This window comes from Lissotriton vulgaris, chromosome 4_1, assembly GCF_964263255.1.
Source record: "Lissotriton vulgaris chromosome 4_1, aLisVul1.2, whole genome shotgun sequence".
NCBI lineage: Eukaryota > Metazoa > Chordata > Amphibia > Caudata > Salamandridae > Lissotriton > Lissotriton vulgaris.
This window is the reverse complement of record NC_141691.1, coordinates 1,287,034,345-1,287,055,486: the sequence shown is the minus strand read 5'-3', so window position 1 is coordinate 1,287,055,486 and position 21,142 is coordinate 1,287,034,345. Positions and strand designations below refer to the sequence as shown.

Genomic DNA, 21,142 nt, shown 5'->3' with positions numbered 1-21,142 from the left:
GAAGAGTAATCTGGTGCTGATGATGGAGAATTACTAACAAAAACCTTCTGGGTCCTGCTGGAGGGCAGAGAAGGGGTTCAAGGTAACAAGTCTGCAGTATTCATCAAAAGTAAGAGTGTATGATTATGAAAATGAAATTGCTCAGAACACCATTCACAGGCAAAAGTGATAAACTGCACAATGAGAAATGTGTGCGCAACTTGCTGCAGTTTATTTGATACCTGGCGGAAATACCCAACATCCATCTTTGTAAAATTGATAAAATGAGTACCATTAAATTGACTGATACCAAAAATACCATTCTGGTGCTTGTTTGGATTACAGTACAATGAAGTCCCAACACAGTGGCAGGAAATACCCTAGAAGTAACCTCTCACTTGACTTTAAAGCGATTTACAGATGTCCAGTGTAAAATACACGTTTAGTACCTAATGTAAAGGAGCGATTTACCCCCTCATTTTTAGAAAAAAAATCATCCTGTGAAACTAAAGAATTAATCGAGTTTCATCCAACCACGGCTGTGAGCTATTGAGCTTACCCTCACTATAATGCCCATGCGCTTGCTTTCAGAAGTGAAGGGGAATATTTGAAGAATGAAGAACGTCAAAATCTGCCCACCAGGCGTCTTCAGCTGCATGGAGGTCAGGTCCCTACAAACCAGAGTCAGCCCGACGCTCTCTGTCCACTGTACCAGAGCCACCTACAGAAAACACAAACAGAAGACATGTTGAAGTGCTAAAGGTCAACGACGCCCTTGTGAAAACCACGCAGCTGCCAAATAACGGACTCTTAGGTTAAAGGTCAAGCAGCTTGTTAATAAACCAGGAAATGTTGCATACTGTGTAGAGCACCCAGCTGTGGCACATACGCTTTTTTCTGTCCAAATAAAATGACATTAAACATCAATACGTAGCAATACTTTCCAGATTACAATTAAGGTTGTTTAATATGATTTCTTATAGATTCTGTAGAGAAGAGGTTTCAATTACTGGAATCACATATAATGAAATGCAGCCTTCCTCCCCAGTCTGATTTTGTCTGTCTTGGTTTCTTAAGTACACTTCGCCGCATGAACACAATGCACTTCGCCTGGTTCAATACTCAGTGGATTTAAGAGAGAAACCCCATGGATGAGCACAGTGTGACGGGAATGTGATATATGTACAGTTCTAAACTTAGAAAGAGAACAAAACCAGACAGTTCAACAGCTGTAATGTAACAGACTATCGTCTGACAAATGCAATCATCCCTTTAGAGTTAATAATAAAAATGTACATCTAGTGGGGTATGCTTGTAAACAATATTTAGCACACCATATTTGTGTCAAATGATATTTCTACATACAATATTCTAACATACTACTGCTGTAATACTTTTCAGTGTGAACATGACCAATGATCATTTTTAGCAAGATTCTGATCGTAGAGGTACAAACAGGCAAAAACAGCACGTCAGGTTGGATTTAAATCAGAAAACACAAAGAAGTACATTCATTTTATTTAGAACATTTGTAAACATAAACGTTTATTATGAAGGCTCTAAGAGCAGATTGGTAGGACAGACTGGGACAGGTGGAGAGAGCCGAGCGGCGCGGATGGGAACATAAGCCAGTATAACCAGATCGGTGATAAAACAGTAGATGCATAAAAACGTTGGAAGCAATGAGTGGTGCCACTGAAAACGTGGGCAGGCCATAATAGCCTTAAACAGCAAGGAGGCCCATGGCTGCCTCGGATGATCTGAAGAAGGAGTTTAAAAAATAACAGTAAAGGACAGAGAGGGTGACATGGCTGGTTCACTCTTTCTTGTGCAGGAAGATGAACATGACTGATTTTAGGTGAGTGTAAAATAGCGTCCATCTGAAGTAACATCCCAGGTCCTCCATTATGAGGCTTGTGGTTGCCTGGTATTCCTTCAGTCTCTTTATACCCGTTCATTATTGTTAGGTTACATTGCAGTAAGCAAGAATCAGAATGTGTGTAGTCTCTGTTCTCTATGAAACTGGAAATAGATTTCTACCTTCAGAAAAGCTAGGTTCACATATTACAAGCTCTAACTATCGGATTTTGGCTGCGAAACACTTATACATACCATAAGGAATCGGTATTTTAAAGGAATGCCCTAAACACGCCCCTTACAAATAATCGCTCCTTATTGTTTCGTAAACCCATGTAAGGATTCGGACAACTTTTTGGGTTTAGTAAATGTCAAAAAGTATTTTAGCGGTCACAACCCCTCAGATTTACTTAAACTAAGGGTTTGTAGCCATTAGAACACTTTGTACATAAGGCCCCTCGTCCCAATCCTGACTGTTCCTCCCATATTATAGGACATTGTTGCCTACACGATGGCTGAGTGTGGTAGCACAGAGATCATCACTACAACAATTTCAGGGTGCACATGGGCCCTTTGGACAGGGGCCGCTCCTCCATTAGGGTGGAGAAGTGTTGCCCCACTGCTTTCTCGCAGTGCGAGAAGCAGAAACATAAAATGGTAAAACTACCAATTTATGTTTCTGCTTCTCGCACTGCGAGAAAGCAGAAGGGTTTAGTTGGGGGCCGGCGGGTGGATGGGCGGTTCTGCTGGAGGGCAGGTGAGGAGTGGCTAGCCCAATGCTGCGGGCCCTGACTGTTTGGTCGGCCCTCTGGGGCCGACCAAACCAGTCATGAGCACTCTACCTTGTCTCCATTTAGGCTGCATGCAGCCTACATGGAGAAAATGGCCTCCTCATAGGTGCATGGATGGGTGCCATCCCCACGAATCGTTGTGATTGGCTTAGGTAAGGGGAGGGAGGCTGCCTGCTTCCTGTTCCATAGGACCCAGCCAGGAGCTAAGATGGCGCGGGACCCTGGAAGGTACATTTTCTTAAACAATATTAAATTCCCCCCACACGGCCCCCGACCGACGAGTCATGCCGGCCGTGACTGCCTTTGGAATCAAGAGGCCATTTGCACCCCAATTATGACGGTCTTCTACTAAGCAACTGATGGACAATGGGTTCATTGCTTCGCTTGCATTAGGCCCCATGGCATTCTTGCTGTGCCACTGAACAATGGATGTTTATTTCCTTAGATTATTTGTTCTACCTCTTTGTACACAATCGTTCTATTACAACCATCAGGATGCTTCTATGGCTGTCTAACTGTAATAAGCAACGGTGTGTTCTTAATTTGCACTACAATGATGCAGGGCCCGCCTCTTTGAGATCAGCCAACAAAGCATTCACAAGGCAATATTTGTGTTGACATTTATACCACAAAATTGCTCTTTACAAGGAAAATTAACATTCAAGATTACAGAATGATGTAATTACCTAATCAGCATATTACAATTTTGTGAAATTATTGGTGCTACTATAAGTGTTCAAAATATGGAAAATATTTGGTTGTGTAAGACGATGAATGATTAAAAGGCTCCAGATCATAAAGTTGGGCGTTCTGTTACGTTGGCCTAGCTATAAAAGGCTCACCATTTACTTCAGCCATATCAATGCATGGTAAATCTTCTGGGACAGCTAAAAGATTATTGTGGATCATGGAGATCAATCAAAATTGATTGGGCCGTGTTTGTCAGCATAGTTTTTCAACTTGTTGGATTGCTGGGAAACAAAGCAGGCAGCACTCAACAAAATATAATCTGATTCATAAAGGCAGCATGCCTGCGGTTATACAGTAATTGCATCTGCTCTGCTGCTAAACAAATTTCCAGATGTCGATGCACCACACGAGGGAACCTCCCTCGCTTACAGCTGCGACAGGAGCAGGCTGCCACGCCTTGCAACACCACGAGGTACTTCTACCCCCTCCCCCTTTTATCCAAGCCCTGTCATTTCACTGCGCTTGGTGGCTTCACACGTACGTTTGCACTTTGGAAGTGCACACACATGCATACATGCACGTACATATACGTGTAAAGTCGAATGTTAACTTGCTGGTAAAATCAAGGAGTTTTTAAATAAACGATGAAGGAGAGCACAGTGCTGGAAAGGTGCGGGGTTGAGGAAAACTAACATGTGTGTAAGCCATTAATAGTGAAAAATACATCACGAAAAGAGTGCGTACATGATCAGTTAGACATTAGGAATACATCACAGCTGAGCTGACTGAAGCAGCGACGGACTACCAGAGCTATCGAGGAGACCGAGGACACTTTAATCCAATTTCTAGCAAATCTGTAGCCCTTCCCGCCCTCCCACCCCTCCAAAGGGCGTAACACCGTCGACAACGAACTAAGCAAACTCTTTTGGGAGGAATGCTCCGGTTTTAATTTTTGTTCCTGTGAGGAACAAGGGCACAACTCAAGACCATGCCCAGGTAGAAGATAAAATATTATGGTGACGCCTGCTTAAGCCTCTCTCAGAGCTTTTGCACAGATGTGCGGTTTCCCTGCTTCACACATGAAGATGGAGTGGCACCACCGTCTCCCCTACACTATCCCGCTTCACAACCCTCAGCAGTCCCAGCCACCGGAAAGGCACGTCATGATTATCTGCAAGTGGTTAACAGACGTCGCCTCGGTATCTTCCTTAAGGTGCATAGATGTAAATAATCCATTGAATTTTTACACTGCCCATAGCCAGATCAGAAGCATGGGCAGGCCCTCATTTGGGACTTATGGTGACCACCAGACAGGAAGGACAATTGTGGGCGGTCAAGACAAAGGGTCGAAATTCAGAACAAAAAATTAGGTAAAAAGGTGAATTTTGCGGACACATCTTAAGGGGTTACGCAATAATAGAAAATAAGGTTAATACTAGGCGACCAACACAAGTACAAGTCAAAATGGGTTTATGCTCTCTGGTTGGTATCACACTCAGCTATATTGAGGAACATTCACACATGTATGTAAATGTAGTATATTTGTAAAGCGCGCAGCTGCCCATCACCGGGGCGTCCCGGCGCTGTGGAACGCTTCCTGGCTCTCCCTGTGAGATGCCCCTTCCTGGGCACCCCCAAGGTGAAGCCAGGCATCCCAGTGTTGTCGGGGCCGTTGTGGAGATTAAGCAAGCTATTGCCCAGAGTTGCAGCGTGGGACCCATGATTAGAGTAGGCGCTGAGGCGTGAATTATCGAGTCCGCAGACATTGAGCCCAAGACCCTGCCGCGTCGGGAATTGAACCCTGGTCCTGGCCTGATCTCTGCTTCAGGGTCTGCCGCTTCTAACCAGTGAGCCACACTTCTCCACGAGCCAGGCTTATTTAAAGATGAAAAAAACTAGCACTCATAGTCACTTCAAGCAGAATTGGACAGTCAAAATCTGGGATAGTTGTCACAATTCTACCACTGTACAATGAATGATAGTGCCAGAAGCAGTGTGCTGAACCAGGACTTGAGTTCTAAGGTAGTAGCACTACTAGCCTGTTTAATCAAAGCCGGCATACTTAGCAAGTTCTTTAAGTATCAGCAGGAATATTTCAAATAAACCTGGATCTGAAGTTCGGCTTTAACATGTTCAATATTAAATCTATTTCTTCTCTAAATCCAGGTGAATTTAATTTGGAAAATATCCCCTGGGTAGATGCACGTGCGACAGGCATACTCTGTATTCAGGACATCAACTTTCTTTGTATTTTTTTCACCAGGCAACTTTAAAAAAAAACAGTTGGCCTTTCTATGCACAAGGGGTGTGATTGCCTCCGACAGCTTGAAAAGAAGGCACAATTAAACTGTATTTCTTGAATATTCGAGATGCAGATGACGTGCAAGATTAACCACGTCAACTTTGTAGAGTTGCTGAGCTTGTATGTCCATCTCTTGCTCCCAGGGTGTCTATTTGCTGCCTATCATTTACATTCTGCATCTATATGTACTGTACTTGGTTTAAGTGTCCTTTTCATTTTCAGTCATTGCAGACTAATTTTATTTACTCTGTGTTATTAAGTAATGCTATCTTTCAACTGTTCGTCACCCTTTGGTTTTTATAATATTATTTCATCCAGCCCCATACACCACACACACGTTCAGCAGGTGCATAGCCAGCCAGGTTATCTCACTGGCCTGCATGTTGTCTAAAGACCCCCACAACAGGCACTCACCTTCCTGAACTATTTGCACGGTAATGGAGTATGTGACCTGTAGGTGACAGTTTCTATGGCATACGATCGACTCACTGATCTATATATTGACAGATTTTGCACAAGTTCTCTTTTTACAACATACATAGACCCCGATACAAAGAAAGACTTGAAGGAAAAGATCTCCCAAACGAGTAAACTCAGCAGAACCCTATGCACACCTCCCTCTCCCATAGCTGCACTCATTCTTGTATATTTGGTGTTGTATAGGCACTGCAATAAAACATGCAAAGTAAACACTGAAAAAAACTATTCTTGTGCATATTTTTGGAGATAGGCTGGTTAAACATTGATTTAAAAAAATCACCTGCAAGAGCTAAGAAAACACTGGTAAAAACACCATCTCAAGCCACAAGAAAACTGAAAACAGAAAACCCTAGCTTTATGAATGCATAAACACCAGAGATAACCTTCATTCAACGTCTAAAGCTATGGCTCTTTTCCCCATCAACAATGGCTGGTTACCCTACGGTCTCCAATGCCTGGATTCCCTACACTTAACACCACATTTGCTCATTGGATCAGTATACATTGCCTTCTCCGTGTGATGGAACCCATAACCGTAGACAAGCTAAGCATCAGACCGCAAAGATAACAAGTAATAGGTAAACGTGATATATTAAAATGTACTCACATTATAACATAACATCATATCACATTAAATCCTACATAACATGTCATAGCATCCAATATGTCATCATAACAGCTAATAGCCAAATATACATTGCTAAAATATCCACTTTGCAAGAATGACAGTCTCAGACAGTACTACTAGGCAGAGTCGGCAATTCCTGATTTCAAGCCCATGACCTGCAATGTTTCAGGGATCTCAACAGAGAGCAATTAAGCAGTTGAGTTGCTTTGAGCTTTTGCAGGCTATACAATCTGAAATGTCTCTCGGCGCTTTAAAGGCTTGCATCACTGTGAGAAGCTGGCCCTGGTTAATGTTGTCCAATTATTTAAGTGGGCACCCTGCACTAGTTCAGACAACTCTTATGGTGATTTAAGAGGTCTTAGACAACCTTAGAAAGCTCTCCAAGTGGTAGCTGAGGAAAGCAGCCTTCAGGTGTAGTCCAGGAGTGTAAAGCAGCTTGTTTTACCAGAATGCAATCTTATAGTATAGATTAAGTGAAAAGAGCCACACCAAGTATTTATAAAAACATGTATTTATTATATAATACTCTCCAGTGCGTTCAAATATCTACTACATGGAGATAAACACAATGCACACCATACTTTAGCAAAGAAACACAGTAAATACCACAAAATACACAGTGGTCCCGGGGGGGGGGGGGGGGGGGGGGGGGGCAAACAGTATACTAAGAAAGTGGTATCAAAACCACAACTCAGGTCAAGACAATGTTGAGAGGACGTAGAAGTGCTGGGGACCAGAGGAACCACCAACGGTGAGTAGATAGGGACCCCACGGAGAGCGTGTGGGAACACGACTGCGTGCTCCGTCGCAGTTGTATTTTTAAAGATTAAGGACACCTACCAGTGGTCCCTGAAGAAACGCCGTGAAAGACAGAAGGTTGGAGAGTCACCCCACCCGTGGATACCCTAGTACCCATGTTACCTACACCAGGGAAGCCGGGTGCATAAGTGTGAAGTGGTGTCGGAAACCGTTGTTGAACCCAATGGAGGACTTCCGGAAAGTGCCGCTGCTGAAGAAGGAAAAAGTGTCCGGTGTAATCCGAAGGTGTATTCTAGATGAGAGGTACTTGCAAGCAGATGAGTCTATGTCACTCAGGAGTGACCAGGAGACTTGGAAGACGAATGCCGTCAGATGTCGGGTGTTGCAGGATGGGTGACGATGACCTTGACGCTGCAGCTGTGAAGACCAGGTAACGCTGAGGAGGACCAGGAGCTGTGTACGAGCTGTCCCACAAAGGATGTCAAGTGCTGAGGAGTTTAAATGGTATGTAGGATTCCCTGAGGCACGCCCGCTGGTCACAAAGCTATTAGAGTGAAAAAGTTGGTCTTTGTGGTTCTGTCTCTGGCTCCTGTGATCTTTTTATTGTACAAAATCATTTGAACTATGGATTAAAGGTAATACAAGCTTCACCTTCTGCCTTCCGCGAGTAGCACTGTAGTGATGTTTATTCTTTGTAACTATGCTGGCATGTGCTGTAGAATTGTTATTGGAATTGTTACATGTCATCTCAGAATGTTCACATGTCATATGCATAGAGTGCTGGTCAGTCCTGAATTCTCCTTCAAGCTGGCAGCACCTTTTTACTACTGCTTTACATCTTTTCCAATAAAGCATTTAATCTATTCTACCTGTGTTGGAGTCACTACAGATTTGGCGACGAGGGAAATCTTTCAACTCTTTTGGGAATTGAGGTTCCGTGACAATTGTAAGTGGTGTTTTCTACTCACACGAATATGGTCGAGTCCGGTATCTACGAACCGCAAATGACGAGTTTAGTAAGTGTGCGCAGTTTCGCTGTGCTAACTTAAACCGTTCGTTTGTTACGTGGGTTTTTCATCTGCATCCATCTCAGATGCGGCATCCATTTTGTCTCTTGCCCTCAAGTAGCCAGCGAACGGACGTTGTCCGCTTCGTGACCCTGGGACTCCCAAGATATTTGCGGAAGACACATGTCCTTTGTAAGTGTCTTTATGATGAGGGGGATGATACTGTAAGGCAGATGGCCCCGCTCGAGGCTCATCTCGCCGTGCCGGTTTATTGTCTCAGCCGTGCATCTCATTAGGCACGTCCCTTTGATGCCTGTAGCTCGTGTTTCGCGATACCTCCCCTTTTACACCCTTTTCCAATCTCCCCACTGTTTCCATCTTCCTCTGCACCTGTCCTTGTTCCTTTTTCGATCTGTTTTACTGCTGATTGGAATGTACTAATGGTGGGAAGATGGGTTTTTACAGTTGGGAACCGCCAAATGTTTCCGCACTTATGTTCCGGACCTTATGAGTATCAAAGTGACCGAAGCGACCCCTCTGGGGGATGATTGTGGGAACCGGGTTGTAAACCTTTGTCTGCTATGCAAACCTATGGGAGAATCGTGTATAAAAGGAGCGACCCACAGAACCAATTTGAAGCAGTCTCCCCGAACTACACTCGTTGTACTTCCGTGATTTCTGTGTTTCCCTGCAGCAAATAAACCTTGAATCTTTGACGCCGAAGGAAGTGTCCCGTGTCTCTGTCATTCGTACGCCGGAGCAGGTTACCCACGAAGGTTTCAGGTGTTGTCCCCTGGCACCGCTGGGTCTTAAAGAACCCAGACCTTCAGGTGGCGCCCAACGTGAGGCTGCATCAGTGGTACCGGTCCAAGCCCGACGATCGTGAGGAACTTCGTATGAAATCTCCGAGGGAAGGTGCACTCCGCTTCATCGATCCTGTTGTCGAAACAAGTGGCCCGAAGACTTTTCCCGCGAAGATTCCCGCCTCCTGACGGCTGCGACGGACTGCTGCCCTGACTGTAGACCTGTTTTGGCGCCTGGCGTAGACCTTGGTAGAGCGAGACGATTGACGGGCCTTCCTCGTGACGCCATCGATCTTTGAGTTAAGTATTTGTGGGTCGCTCCCAGAGTTCTTGGTTGTGGTTGCTTAGTGGTTGCATGGTTCCATTGCATTTGTAGTTCTTGGTACTTTGTTGTGTTGTTTGACGACTGCAGCCGCCAAAAACCGAGGGTTTTTGCTTTTTGCTGGGACGTGGTAAATCCCGTAACCCTTGAAGTTTGTGAAACTCGGCTAGTGTGCAAGATGCCTGGTCGTAGTACTTTGTTTAGTTGTTTCAGACGTTGTGGTGCGGATTCCCGACTGGAGGACTCGTGTCCGATACCTCCGGTTGGAACTCCGACTTATGAACTGTACAGTAAACATGGGCTAGGCCCGATTACTTTTAATGATTATTGGATCCGCTATACTAAGAAGGACGGTGTCCTTAGTTGGCCACCTCACGGTAGCTTTGAGACCCCGATCTTAGATAACCTAGAGGCTAAATTGTTTGAGAAAAAGTCAAGGCCGGCCATGTTTGATGCCTTTCGGTTGTGGCGTAAAGAAGCCCGACAGAAAGAAATCAGACAGACTAAACGAAATCAGAGAGATGGTGTTGCTACCATTGTAAAGAAAGCAGAGCAATTTCAGCGTGATAAGGAGGTTAAGGAAAAGGAAGTGTTTGATAGACTACAGCGCATGACTATAGATAAATGCTATCCTGCTTTGCCTACGGAGTCGGAAAAGAAGGAAGAAGCAGTTGAGGATCCTTTAATGTCCTATCTTATGAAGTCGCCACCTCCGTATGTACAGGGTACCGCAGCTCCTGCGGTTCCCCCTGTACCTATTCTTCCACCTATTCTTCCTCCGCCTGTTCCTCAACCTGCACCCGTTCTTCCGACTGTTCCTGCTCCTTTGCCTGTTGCTATCCCTACTGCTCCTCCGCTTCCACATACTCCTGCTCCCGCTACTGCTCCTGCTCTGTTAACTCCTGCTGTTGCTTCTGTCTCTACTCCTTCGCTTGTTAGTCCTGTGTCCTATACTTCTCCCTCTACTCGTAGTCGTACTTCTCCTCTTGCAGCTAGCTTCTTTCATTCTCTCGGACCTGTCCTTGGGTCCGCTGATTCAGATGGTCCTCAAAGACGTAGTCAGCTTCCTGGTAACAGGGAACGCGCTTCGTTATATAATATGGCGATGGGTTGGATGACACATCCTCTTAGAAATTCACCACGTGTCGTACTCGATACGTTTTGTCAATTCAATATACCAACTCAAAGATTCGTGTTCGAAGAAATGTGTAAGGTTCTTCGTGATCAGATATCGGCCGATGCACCTGACGAGGTGCTGACCGCTTTGTCTGACCTACAGCTTCAGTTCTCGACTGGACTGATAGTGGATACCAATGTTCGACGTGCTGTTGAACGGTTGCTATCTTTCCGTCCCACTCCTATACCTCAAGCCTTGTTTGTTGAAGATGTTGAAAGGCAGCCAGATGAGTCTGGTCAGTTTCCTATGCGAGAAGTTCCACCAGTGTGGATGCCAGGTAATCCTGCAGCTCAACCTCCGATCTTGCCGTTCTTTCAGAGAGTGTGGATACACCTCCCATGGAAACGCTCTGAAGTGTTACAGGTGAAGCAATCTTTGCCTGACCCTCGCAAAAATCCTGCAGGGTATTATAAAGAATTATCGCAGCTCGTAGATGCTACGGTAATGAATCTTGCTGATATTGACATGCTGTTTGGCAATGTTGTACCGCAACCGGTATGGGCTAAGATTCGTCAGGAAAATCACGCAAACGAATTAGGTGGTGATTGGGCTGCCATTGTAGCGGCGGATGGTCGACAAATTGGTGGTGCTAAACCTGAGCAGTTGATTGCTGCTCTTCCTCAAAGAATAATTACGCTAATGAAAACTCTGATGCCAGCTATGAGGGTGAATTGGGACAAATTGTCAGCTTGTAGACAGAAGAAGGACGAGAGTGTCTCCGACTTCTTTACGAGGTTCGAGGAGGCATTCATCGACCATAGTGGCCAGGATATGAGCACTGAGGGTGGTCAACGGTTGTTTGTGGACAAATTTGTTTCAAACTTATTGCCCGATTTGAGCAATAAATTGAAAAATTCAGAAAGTGCGTGGGCCGTTTCTACCTCGGCTCAAATATTGGCTACGGCACAGTATTATGAGAATAGAGAGAAAGAAGAGAACGACCGTGCTGATAAAAAGACGAAAGAACTCAAAACTAAAGTGTTGTTACAGCAGGCCTATCCCCCACGTTCAAATCAGAATGCTTCGCAACAAAATAGATCGCAGCCGCAATCGAACCGATCACAATCTCGTAATGACTCCTCTTCCCAAAGATCTTCGTTAGGGTACAACCAATGTGCCTATTGTAGACAGGAGGGTCATATCAAATTCAATTGTCCTGTTCTAAACGATCGTAATAGCGGTAATTCATCTAGAGGAGGTCGTGGTGGTTCACAGCAGACATCACGCGGTAGGGGTCGTGGTGCTCAGAATGACCGTTCAGATAACTCATCAAATTCCGATAATTGTTTTGATCAACGTGGATCATCGCAAGGACGATCTGCGCAGTACAATGTAGACGATTATTACGTCGATCAGGGAACTGACGACAATAATTACTAGGACAGCCATAGACAAGGAGAGGGAGTGGTATCAGTTCCGGTCGATCAGAGAGGGCCTTACGTCGCAGTTGCTACATCGGGCGTCGTTGAGCCTTTTCTGTTGGACACTGGTGCAGCGAAAAGTTCCATAAAGCATTCGAAACTCCCTGGCGCACCTTTGTCTGGCTTAACAAATGTTTCCGTTGGATTCTCTGGCGCCCCCGTTAGCAATCCAGTTTCGCGCCCTCTGCCCCTTACAATTGGGCCTCGTGAGCTGCAAGCTCCGTTGATTTTGACCACGGGTTGTGGTGAAAATCTTTTGGGTCTGGATTTGCTTAAGCGTTTGTATGCAACTCTGTATTGTTCCCCTGCGGGTGTAAAGCTTACGTTGGGAGAGAGGGTTGTCTCTCCTATGTACTTGTCTCTCGATAAGCTTCCACCGGAATTGAGTTCTCTTCCTGCATCTTTGTGGGCAACGGGTCCCAATGACGTGGGCCTGCTTGACATCTCCCCTTATGTTGTTCAGTTGAAATCTAATGTGCGGTTGCCACGTATTCCCCAGTATCGTATCTCTCTTGATGGTGAACGAGCATTGTTAGCGATCATCTATGATTTGATCGAGAAAGACGTTATTGAGGAAACGCGGGGAAACGTGTGCAACAGCCCTGTACTGCCCATTCTTAAACGTACTGATCCTTCAAAACCACCTGTTTATCGTTTTGTTATCGATTTACGGGAGGTGAATAAAATTGTGATTCCTCAGTTCCCCGTTGTGCCTGACATCACGGCACTACTGACTCTGATTCCAGCTTCTGCATCTTGGTTTTCGGTGATTGATTTGAAGAATGCGTTCTTCAGCATTCCCATTGCAGAAGAGAGCAGAGACCTCTTCGGTTTCTCTCTTGGTGGACGCAGCTTCCGGTTCAAACGCGCTCCTCAGGGCTACTGTGAGAGTCCATCGATTTACAGTCAAGCCTTGAAGGGTCAACTGGATGCGTTTTCATTGCCGGCCGGTGCGGCCTTAATCCAATATGTCGACGACTTATTGGTAGCTGCAGATACTCAGGACATTTGCAAAATTGCTACGGTATCGCTGCTGCAACATCTCTGCGAATTAAATCACAAGGTGTCACCTTCTAAACTCCAATATTGTTGTCAAGAAGTAACCTATCTAGGTCACTTATTGTCAAAGGAGGGAAGGCGGTTGACCCCAGAGAGAATTGCAGCAATTGCGCGAATGGCTATGCCAACAACCCAAAGAGATGTGCGTGCCTTTCTAGGTATCACGTCGTACTGCAGGCAATGGATTCCAAATTTTTCATTGCTAGCGAAACCATTGGTAGCTCTCACGTGCAAGGATGTTTCAACTCCTTTACCATGGACGGAAGAATGTCAGAAAAGTTTTTCTGAACTACGTGATTCATTGTGTTCGGCTCCTGTGTTAGGTACTCCTGACTACAGTAAGCCGTTTACATTATATGTTCACGAGAGGGAAGGTTGTGCGTTGAGTGTCTTAACGCAACCTTTTGGTGGTAAGCAACGTCCATGTGCATATTTTTCCTCGACCTTGGACCCGGTAGCTAGAGCATTGCCGAGTTGTTTGAGAGCAACAGCGGCAGCTGCGGTGTCCATCCGACAATCAGCAGGATTGGTCATGGATAATATGCTTACGGTGATGGTTCCGCATGCAGTCGACACTCTTTTAAATCGTACGAAAACCCAGCACTTGACGAGTGCGAGATTGTCTGGGTACGAGCTGACGCTGCTGGCAAGCCACATTCAGATAAAACGTTGCAATGTTCTGAATCCGGCGACTTTGTTACCAATTAGCTCAGAGTCAGATGAAATAACAGAACACGACTGTTATTTGAGGACAGAAGAGGAAACAAAAGGTCGAGTGGACCTTAAAAACACTCCTTTGGAAGACCCAGATGGAACGCTGTATGTGGATGGTTCATGTTTTAAATTACCGAATGGCGATGTGACTACTGCATATGCTGTTGTAACGTTGAATACTGTTGTTGAGACTGCACGATTAAACCAGAATTCTGCCCAAGCTGCAGAACTGATCGCTCTCACCAGAGCGTGTGTGTTAGCGAAAGGGAAACGTGTGAATGTGTTTACCGACAGCCAATACGCTTTTGGCGTCGCCCATAGCTTTGGACGGTTGTGGAGAGAGAGAGGTTTTCTGACATCGCATGGTACGAAGATTCAGCATGGTCAGCTTGTGAATGATCTTCTGGATGCACTTACGTTGCCTAAGCAGGTGGCGATTGTTAAATGTAGTGCGCATCGTAAGGTGACGGATGATGTCGGTCGTGGTAATGCGTTTGCGGAGGAGACTGCTAAGGAGACTGCCCGGAACCTTAGCACTCGAATGTATGTGACGAGTTCGGTTAGGTGGCCTACAGAATCGAGTATGTGTGAGGACACTATCGAGAGTGTGAAAGCAATTCAGAATGAGGCCACCGAGACTGAAAAGACGAAGTGGAAAGAAAGTACGGGAAAGTTGGATGCGAATGGTTGTTGGGTTGATTTGTCGGAACATAAAAAATGGATGTTACCGGATGCATATGTGCTAGCTGTTGTGACAATGGCGCATGGGTTAGCACATATTAGCGTGAAAGGTATCTGTAAGCTGCTGTCTCCTGTGTGGAAGAATGATGGTATCACGAAATGTGCTGAACGATTGGTTAAGAATTGTATGGTATGTATGTTGTACAATCCTGGTAAGGGAACCCCAACTCCTCCTGGTAGTTTTGCTCCCCCTTCATGTCCCTTTGAGGTGATCCAATTAGACTTCATCCATATGGAGCGATGCAATAACCTGAAATACGTTTTAGTTGTGGTTTGCGCGTTCTCCCGATGGATCGAAGCCTACCCTCTTAAGGACAACACTGCTTTGTCAACTGCGAAAATCCTACTGAAGGAATACTTTCCTCGGTATGGAATGCCTCGGATTGTATGGTCGGATAACGGAAGTGAGTTTGTGGGGAGTGTGATGAAGAGTGTGTGTAAGGGCCTTGGAATTAATCAAAAATTCCATAGCGCCAATCATCCCCAGTCAGCTGGTTTGGTTGAAGGGTATAACGGCACCCTTAAACTAAAGCTAGCGAAGATTCAGGCTACGACTGGTCTCTCGTGGCCTGACGCTTTACCCTTAGCACTACTGTCAACCAGGGCAACCGTACACTCCCGAGTAGGGCTCAGCCCCTATGAAATAGTGTTCGGTCGTCCTGCAAATGTTTGGGGGGTCCCTAGACCGGGTATGTTCTGTGATCTTGAGTATCCAATGTTGATCGATTATCTTCATGACTTGACTGCTAAACTGAGGTTAATTCACCAACAGGTTTACGAAGCATTGCCGACGCAGACGGAGGGTCCAGGCCATCAGCTCCAGCCCGGAGACTGGGTGGTGACGCGCAATTTTTCGCGCAAGAAGAATTTGGAGCCCAGATTCACTGGACCCTTCCAGGTCCTCCTTGCCACGAGAACTGCTGTTCGTCTAGCGGGTCGGAAAAACTGGGTGCATGCCACCCATACCAAAAAAGTCCCTATTCCATTGCCGGCAGACTCGTGGGTGAGGAGAGGCATTGCATCAACTGAAACCGAAGGATTGCCGGCGTTTGTACCTTTCAGCGACGCACAACCTGTCGGAGAATCCTCAGTGCAGCAGAAAGACACTGTTGAACATTTGTCATCAAAAGACTCAAGACCAGAACATTCAACTGATCAACAGAACGCTGTCTCTTCAACGGATCCTTTGTTTGACGAGCAGACACGTCCTGGGAAAACCCGATACTTTTTGCGATCCAGCACTAAAGACTAATAAAAGATCCTGTTTTGTCCCTTGCCAATTGCATTATCCCGTTTTCCACGATCAGTTTGAACACTCGTATCATTGTAATTATTCTTGTATGTATACATTGAGTTTTGTTCCTCATATTTTTGCTTCCACAGCTGAGAGACACTTTGCATACACATAATTGTGAATAAAGGCCGTAGGGCCGCGCGTGTACTTCCTTCTGGTTAGTAGGTCTTGACGCTAGGTTAAAGACCGTCGGTTCCTGGGAACTCCTAGGGATTGACTACTGCTACACAGAACGAAGTGCGTCAAGAAACGTTGCGGACGGTCGTAGGGGATGGCATTTTCGAAGCTGATGGACTTGGAAGAAGCTCAGGCGCAAAGGTTCAAGTTGCAACAACTTAGTCGTACCAAATGTTTTATGTTCCAAATATTCGTATTGCTTTTGACTGTTTCTGCATTATTGGCGGGTGGGGTGTATTACATGATGTCTTGTTTCTTATCTCCTGCCATGCCTACTCCTACCCCTAATCCTAAACCTACCACTGTTGCATCTCCCCATTCTTTTCACTTCTTACCCGAACACGAACAGGCTAGACGTGCAGAATTCCGCAACAATTCCTTTATTCAGCTCCTTCATCAGCATCAGTTAGTGGTTAACACTACTAATTGTTGGGTGTGTGGGTTGATGCCACACACCACGGATAAGGGAATTCCATATCTGGTGTTACCGTATAGTTCCCAAGGGTCTGCTCGAGCATTTCAAACAATGTTTCGAAGCGCATTAGATTCTCACCCCAATCGAGAGCCACGTTCTCCCTACCTTGGCCCTGGCTCGTACTATAAGCCTTTGTCCATAGCGATAGAAGACTTAGATAGAGATATCTATGAGCCGTCGCTCATTCCAGTGGAAGAGGTACAAGCCTATAGGGTCCCGAGTAAGGTCGAGTACAGTGCGCTCACGAGTGATAAACAGCTTAAAAGCTCGCCTCCGATATGGGTCGTACCCCACATTGGTAATTTTTGTCTCATGGGTCGTGGCCGAAGATCGAAAGCCCGACTTGGAGAGAGTGCTTGCACTGAAAATTACATGCTGCCGATGATCTCGTCCCCTGTGTTTCTGGCTGCCAAGGGTACCTACTTTGTCTGTCATGATCGTGCGTATGCATGGTTGCCCTCTGACTTTATGGGCTCATGTTTTATCGCAAACTTGTTGCCTCCGACGTTCACTGTAGATGCAGATTATCACAAGACTAGAGTTGTGAGAGGCGTAATTAGCGAAGAGGATACTGCCGGTCAAGAGGCAGGAGACTTTTTCAAGGGTTTCCTCCCGTTTTGGGGACCTATGGTTAATAGTAGAAACCTGAGACAGTTGACTCGAGTGGTAGAATCGACAGCTAATATTACTGCCAGTGCCCTTGGTAATATCACCACAGAACTTCAGGCGGATAGACTTATGAAGTTACAAAACCGTATGGTTTTAGACGTGATCTTAGCAGATCGAGGTGGGGTATGTAAGGTGATCCATTCGAGCTGCTGTATTTTCATTCCTGATAACGCTCCGACTGTCTATCAAGCCATCTCGAAGTTGCATAAAATCTCTGAATCCATACACGTGGATGTAGGGGATTGGACGCTACTTGGGTGGTTTTGGGGCCTGGTGTCGACTTGGGGTTGGAAGATTCTGATGATCATCGGAGTTGTTGTGGCGTTCCTGTTCACGTGTTGCCTTTGTGTGCAGTGTGGTCCTGCCTTATGTGGCCTCTGTGCTACAACGTGTATGAGACAGCCGCCTGTTACCAATGGAACTCGGTTGGACAGAGCTATGCTACAGCAACATCTAGATGGTCTGATGAATATCGAGTATGATTCCGACTAATGCTTGCCTACATGAGGGCAAAAGGAGCGTCTGAGGTTCCGTGACAATTGTAAGTGGTGTTTTCTACTCGCACGAATATGGTCGAGTCCGGTATCTACGAACCGCAAATGACGAGTTTAGTAAGTGTGCGCAGTTTCGCTGTGCTAACTTAAACCGCTCGTTTGTTACGTGGGTTTTTCATCTGTACCCACGGGTTCCATCTCAGATGCGGCATCCATTTTGTCTCTTGCCCTCAAGTAGCCAGCGAACGGACGTTGTCCGCTTCGCGACCCTGGGACTCCCAAGATATTTGCGGAAGACACATGTCCTTTGTAAGTGTCTTTATGATGAGGGGGATGATACTGTAAGGCAGATGGCCCCGCTCCCCACTGTTTCCATCTTCCTGTGCACCTGTCCTTGTTCCTTTTTCGATCTGTTTTACTGCTGATTGGAATGTACTAATGGTGGGAAGATGGGTTTTTACAGTTGGGAACCGCCAAATGTTTCCGCACTTATGTTCCGGACCTTATGAGTTTCAAAGTGACCAAAGCGACCCCTCTAGGGGATGATTGTGGGAACCGGGTTGTAAACCTTTGTCTGCTATGCAAACCTATGGGAGAATCGTGTATAAAAGGAGCGACCCACAGAACCAATTTGAAGCAGTCTCCCCGAACTACACTCGTTGTACTTCCGTGATTTCTGTGTTTCCCTGCAGCAAATAAACCTTGAATCTTTGACGCCGAAGGAAGTGTCCCGTGTCTCTGTCATTCGTACGCCGGAGCAGGTTACCCACGAAGGTTTCAGGTGTTGTCCCCTGGCACCCCTGGGTCTTAAAGAACCCAGTCCTTCAGAATCCTCTTCTACATCGTAATTGGATTTATTCTAATTTTTGGATTCCTTTCAACCCAACAACCGAAATTTTATTAACAACTCCGCCTTCTATGTTTGACTTGCATCGGAACTCCTTTTCTTCAATTGCGGTGAGAACTTGTATATTTTGTTTATTCCCTACGTTTGTTACCTCTGCATCCTTTGAATTGGGTCCGGTTACCAACCGCTCCTGCACCAGCCGTCTCCATCGCACATTCAAAAGACTTCTCTCTGGAACTTGCCTTGTTTATCCGTGTCACTGTCTCTGCATTGTGCGTCACTACAAGTGCATTCTGGGTGCCCTGCTGCATTCTGGGTAAGACCCGACGTAAGGTCACGTCGGCGGCCATATTTAATGACATTTTTCAAGTAATTTCACCGCGATCATTACAAAAAGGAAATCGGAGTTCTGGAACCCATTTTCACGGTATTTTCACTTCATAATCGTTTCGATTATTACTTTTCTTTTCTTTTCTTATACTTTAATTTCGATAAAGTGAAGGTGCTGCCTGCTATTATTTTGTCTCTCCCCTCAAGAATTTCAATACATTCCTATACGTTACATTGTACAATTTTAAGTGCTTCAATATGCCTGACACCAATGAAAGTACTGCGAGTGGAGAAAGGTCTATTCATGGATTGAACTTAAATCCTCCCAGAGAATTTTTAATTATTCCTGGTGATCCTCCGATTGCTTGGCTAGATTGGAAGGAGTATTTTCTAAATTACGTAGCCAATCTTGAGGATGTCAGTGGTGCTTTTACACCAGAAAGGAAGAAAAGAATCTTATTATTAGGTCTTGGTCCAGAAGGATTAAGAATCTATAACCAATTCGATAAAACAGACAGATCTTCTGGAGATATTGATGTGTTCAATGCAGCACTATTGGATATGGATGATTATTTCTCTCCTTGTGTCTGCATTGCTGTCACCAGACATTCTTTTTTCCAACGCAAGCAAGAAAAAAATGAATCAGTTGAGGATTACGTTTCTGCCTTAAGAAAGTTAGCTGTCAAATGCAAATTTGCCCAGCTTCATGATGATCTTATTTGTGATCAAATTGTCATGTACACTAAAACCAAAACCATACAAAACAAGTTGTGAGTTGAAGGTGATGCAACTTTGAAAGAAATTATTGCCATGGTCAAAAAGGCAGAACTTTCTGAACGCTGTGCCAAAGCTTCTCTTTCAAATGACAAAAAAGAATCTGAAATTGTTAACAAAATCTCTGATGGTAAAACTTTTGTTAAACATAACAAAGATTTCAAATCAGGGAGTATGAGAAGGGAAACCTTTGATTCAAAAAAAGGTCCTGATCCTGTTTGTTATAGATGTGGGAGTCATTCTCATCTTGCTCATTATCCTAAATGTCCAGCCAAAAATACTAAGTGTTTAGTTTGTGGTGTTATGGGCCATTTTGCAAAGGTTTGTAAAAATAAAATGTATAAGAATTTCAAAAGCAAAATTGCATGTATTCAAGAAACTGAACATGATGTTAGTTCATCATCTGATGATGAAGTGTTACAGGTACAGAACATAGTTAAAAAGAAGGTTGTTTTGAATATTTCTGATGTTGATTCAAGCAAACCTTTTTGTCAAGTGTCTTTAGGAGGAATTCTAACACAACTTGCTGCAGATTCAGGTTCACTCTATACTATAGTTAATAAGCATGTGTGGGAGGAGAAATGTATTAACCAAATTGGAAATTGGTTAGAACCGTCTGATATTTCACCTGTTAGCTACACAGACAATACTATTGAGATTTTCGGTTTTAGAGTTTTAATGTTTAGATTCAAAGGGAGACATGCTACATGAAAATTATATGTCTCTAAAGATGGACCATCTGTTCTTGGATGGAGGGATCAAAGGAGTTTACATATAATTCTAGATCCAAACAGCAAAGAACAAGTTTTGATTTCTTGCACGAGTGAAGACACTAAAAAGTGGGTAATGGATGAATTTCCATCTGTGTTTACAGGGAACATGGGTAAACTCAAAGGTTTTACACACCAAATCAGATTAAAGGATAACGCTATTCCTAAAATTCATAAAGCTAGGAATATTCCTATCATTATTAAGGATGAGGTCAAGTCTGAATTGGATAAATTACTAAATTCCAACATCATTGAAACCGTAGAGGCTGCTGAGTGGGTTTCTCCGTTGGTCGTCGCACGCAAGGCCAACGGAAAGGCTCGTTTGTGTGTGGATTTGAGATATTTGAACAGCCAGATCTTGGTTGATCAATATCCACTCCCACGTATAGACGAGATGTTGTCCCTCACCAAAGATGCCAAGGTATTTTCCACCTTAGACCTATCTGCAGCCTATTATCAGGTAGTCCTTGATCCTGAGAGTAGACATTTAACATTGTTTGCCACTCCTTTTGGTTGCTTTAGGTTTAAAAGAATGCCTTTTGGCTTAGCCTCTGCCGCAGCCGTATTTCAAAGGTTAATGAC

The 21,142-nt window shown here is 44.8% G+C and overlaps 1 protein-coding gene across 2 annotated transcripts in view; it reads right to left on the bottom strand.

Moving 5' to 3' along the window:
- ATP9B (ATPase phospholipid transporting 9B) overlaps positions 1 to 21,142 on the bottom strand; it is a 2,364,768-nt gene that overhangs the window by 231,550 nt on the left and 2,112,076 nt on the right. For both annotated transcript variants that reach the window (XM_086965515.1, XM_086965516.1), the window contains exon 16: positions 539 to 700. In XM_086965515.1, the coding sequence (XP_086821641.1) occupies positions 539 to 700 (162 nt within the window). The remainder of the gene's footprint in view (positions 1 to 538; positions 701 to 21,142) is intronic.